The following is a 3,305-nucleotide window of genomic DNA, read 5'->3' on the forward strand; positions in this document are numbered from 1 at the left end:
ATCCAGATTTAGGATCCACAGATACAACCAGAGCAGGAAGAAAGATCAAGAAACCTGCTCATCTGGAAGATTATGTATAATTACAAGTTGTGCTCTTTTTGTTTGGTTATATTATGCCAGGCAGGCATAAGTCAAACTTATTGAGGTCATTTATCTCAATAAGGTACTAATACTTGTATATTATTTCATGATGTAATGATTAGTAGTTTCTATTTTTGTACAGCAATATGTCTGACTATATGGAAGAAGCATTGTTCGTGCCAGACTATGAAGAAGACATGGAAGATGATTCAGTGAAAGTGCCAGAGAGACCAAAGATATTGTCCGGACGGAAGTGTCCGCTGTGCACTGCTAGGACACCAGCTATAAAGCCCCATGTCTTGCGCTCTCACCTTCCATGGTACTTTGGAGCTTTGACAGCATGTTGGAAATGTGGAGTCCAGGAAGGGAAGCAGTGTTTCCTTAGAGCAAAGCATATTAATGCTGAGGGCCATCCCGAGGGTGCTTTGTTTAATGAGGCAAATAGACGTCGTTGGGTCACTCTCATGAATGGTTTGCTACACAGGATATGTTATCATATTGGACTGGGGTCTCTGGACAACCTTCTCTGTTTTGTGGTTGAGAAGCATCTGTATGTGGAGACAATAAATCCTGCAGCATCAGACTTTACTGATGGCGAAGTCGAGTTGCTGAACCTGTATGAGGATGCTAATGGTCTTGCCCGGTCTCAATGTTTTTCCATTCATCCACCGACATCTGTGGCTTCACTCGTTCACTGGAGAATCATATGTAATCTCTTACAGCTCCTTTTACCTGCAGGGCAGAGGGATGTTATTGCGACCATGCAAGAGCTGACTTTTTCTGGAAACTTGGTGGCACCAGTTCTTTCCCTTAGCAGGCCAGACCTACTACAACAACATTTTGGGGATTCCCACTTCCATCTAGACATCCTGCTTTCACGGACTAGGTTGAGGGATTTCTCTGCATTGGAAGATGAGTTCGGTGACCCTGATTTCCGACTTAGTGTGGCCATTGCCAACTACGTCTTCCCAGATCATTGGGAACGATTCCGCCAGCAGGCTAGAGATCCAAGGATCTACTTAACTTTTGGGCTCCACCCTCACACTGTGAAGAGCGATTATTCCATGGAACTGCTGCGCGAACTTCTGAAGGAACCAGGTTGTGTCGGCTTAGGAGAGGTTGGCCTAGACTTTACAACATCTTGCCGCTGCAGTCCAAGATGCCAAAGCCTAAAGCACTGCAAGAAGGAATCGATTGCCCGCCAACGAGCATTTCTTAGAGAAATTCTTCCTTTGGCGAAGGACATGGACCTCACACTCGTAGTCCACTGCCGAGACCTCCATTCCGGGTACGCAGCCAGAGAATTCCTTGCTCTTTTGGAGGAGTTGGGTCTGACAGACTTGCGGATCCATAGGCACTGCTACATTGGGAGCCCAGAAGAAGCCATTGCATGGATGGAGCGTTTACCAAATGTAAAGTTTGGTTTCACTTCTAGTCTCCTGGGATTGTTTGAAACCGCGGACGCTCTCTGTGCAATGCCCATGGACAGGATTTTGCTGGAGTCAGATGCTCCATACTTGCCACCCACTTCCCGCATGGATGTCAACACCCCATGGGCTCTTTTGCCAGTGGCTGAGAGGGTTGCGAAACTTAAGAGGACAACAGTGTCTGACGTCCTGACACAAACCCTTCACAACCTTAAATGCCTTTACCATATTTAATTCATGTTGCTTCATGACTGTTGTATATATATTGTGTATTTCTTGCAATGCGGTGACTTGCCGCATTATTTGTTTTTATTTCAGGTCCAGGATAGGATCATTTCTTTGGAACAGGGGGGGATGTAGTACAATTTGTATCCTGTGCCGAGCCCCTATATGTATTCCCGTGTTGTACCCCTTTTGTGTATGTGTGCGTATGACGTCACGTGTTCATGTGTAGCAGTAGAAGAAGACGCCATTCCGTGTAAGAAACCACTGGTAACTTTTGTGAACTATTTCGACCTGCTGTGTGCGGTCTGGGGCTGCTGTGTGCGCCTCACATATATAATAACTTGCTGCTGTGTGCGCTCGTTATCTCTGTGTATTTGTGTATTTGTTAACTGCATTGTTTATGTAATAAATGTCATTACAACAAAAGCTTCACAGTTGTTTATAAACTTTGGGGGGAAACATCAGTCTCAGAAAAAAGAAAGAAAGGGAGAAAGCATGACCATGAAAAGATAAAAGAAATCAACAGGTACCTGAAAAAAAATGCAGACTCAATTTGCAGAGAACACTCAAACCTTGAAATCATCCGTGGATCACTAGTTCGAATGAAGACAAACAAGGCGAAGAAAGTTCAAACAATATCTGAACCCTGCATTGCCATATATTGTTCCTATAAAGGTGTTGTACCCGTCGGAGAAAAAGAATTTCCTCGAGTAATGGATGGATTCGCTACGGATATACGGGAAGGATTTTTTCATTTGCATGCAAACTACGATATTTGTGCCACTTCGGAAGATCTCCTTGAACCATTACGAATGGGTGCAAGCATATCAAAAGATCAAGGTAAGAACAGTTGGTTTTTCCTCTCTCTTCTCAAGTTTCTCTGTTTATAATCTGACAGGAAAAACGAAACTTGTATATTAGATGGAATTTTGGTAAATTACTAACTTACTTTTATTACATTTTCAATAGTGAAATACTGTAATTTATCCATTGAATAAAAGTGATATCCTGTCACAGTGTGAAAGGATATCAAAATGATATCCTATCGTAGTACATTTGACAAATATCAGAGGTACGGGAAAACTCTCGATTTACCTTCACATAACGAAGAGTGTTGTAAAAATATTCCTTGGACTGTTGTTATATATAGAGAGACTACATAAACCATTTTGACATAGAATAAGACTGCTAAAGTTCCTCAAATATGTTGCTTAAATTCATATAAATATACAAGGATGATCAAAAAGTTCGCGAACTATTTTTATATTTACAAAACCACAATTCAGATCAGAATGAAATTTGGCACACATAGAGTCATACACATGTTCTATAAATGGCATATGGAATAGAACGTTTGCCCCATGTTTGTGATGTCACAATATGAAAATGACGTCATAAGGTAGATCACTTGTGACAAAAAATGGTTGACCCAGTCGTATTCGAGAAATGAGCGGCTGTAAAGTTGAACGTATGTCTTCGAAATTCCTTTGTTGAAGTTTATAATAATTTGTACACGGGTTATGAAGACAAAAGACTTGCCATAAGTTTTGTCAAAAATTGGATTGATTGTTT

The 3,305-nt window shown here is 41.6% G+C and overlaps 1 protein-coding gene across 1 annotated transcript; it reads left to right on the forward strand.

Moving 5' to 3' along the window:
• Nucleotides 1-206: 206 nt before the first annotated feature.
• LOC134280281 (uncharacterized) lies at nt 207-1,852 on the forward strand. Its single transcript, XM_062762684.1, has one exon. The coding sequence runs from the start codon at nt 228-230 to the stop codon at nt 1,740-1,742; it is 1,515 nt and encodes a 504-aa protein (XP_062618668.1). The 5' UTR covers nt 207-227; the 3' UTR covers nt 1,743-1,852.
• Nucleotides 1,853-3,305: the final 1,453 nt, after the last annotated feature.

The sequence above is a fragment of the Saccostrea cucullata genome, unplaced genomic scaffold (genome assembly GCF_032062105.1).
Source record: "Saccostrea cucullata isolate Sc308-1 unplaced genomic scaffold, CSIRO_AGI_Scuc_v1 ctg518, whole genome shotgun sequence".
Classification (NCBI taxonomy): domain Eukaryota; kingdom Metazoa; phylum Mollusca; class Bivalvia; order Ostreida; family Ostreidae; genus Saccostrea; species Saccostrea cuccullata.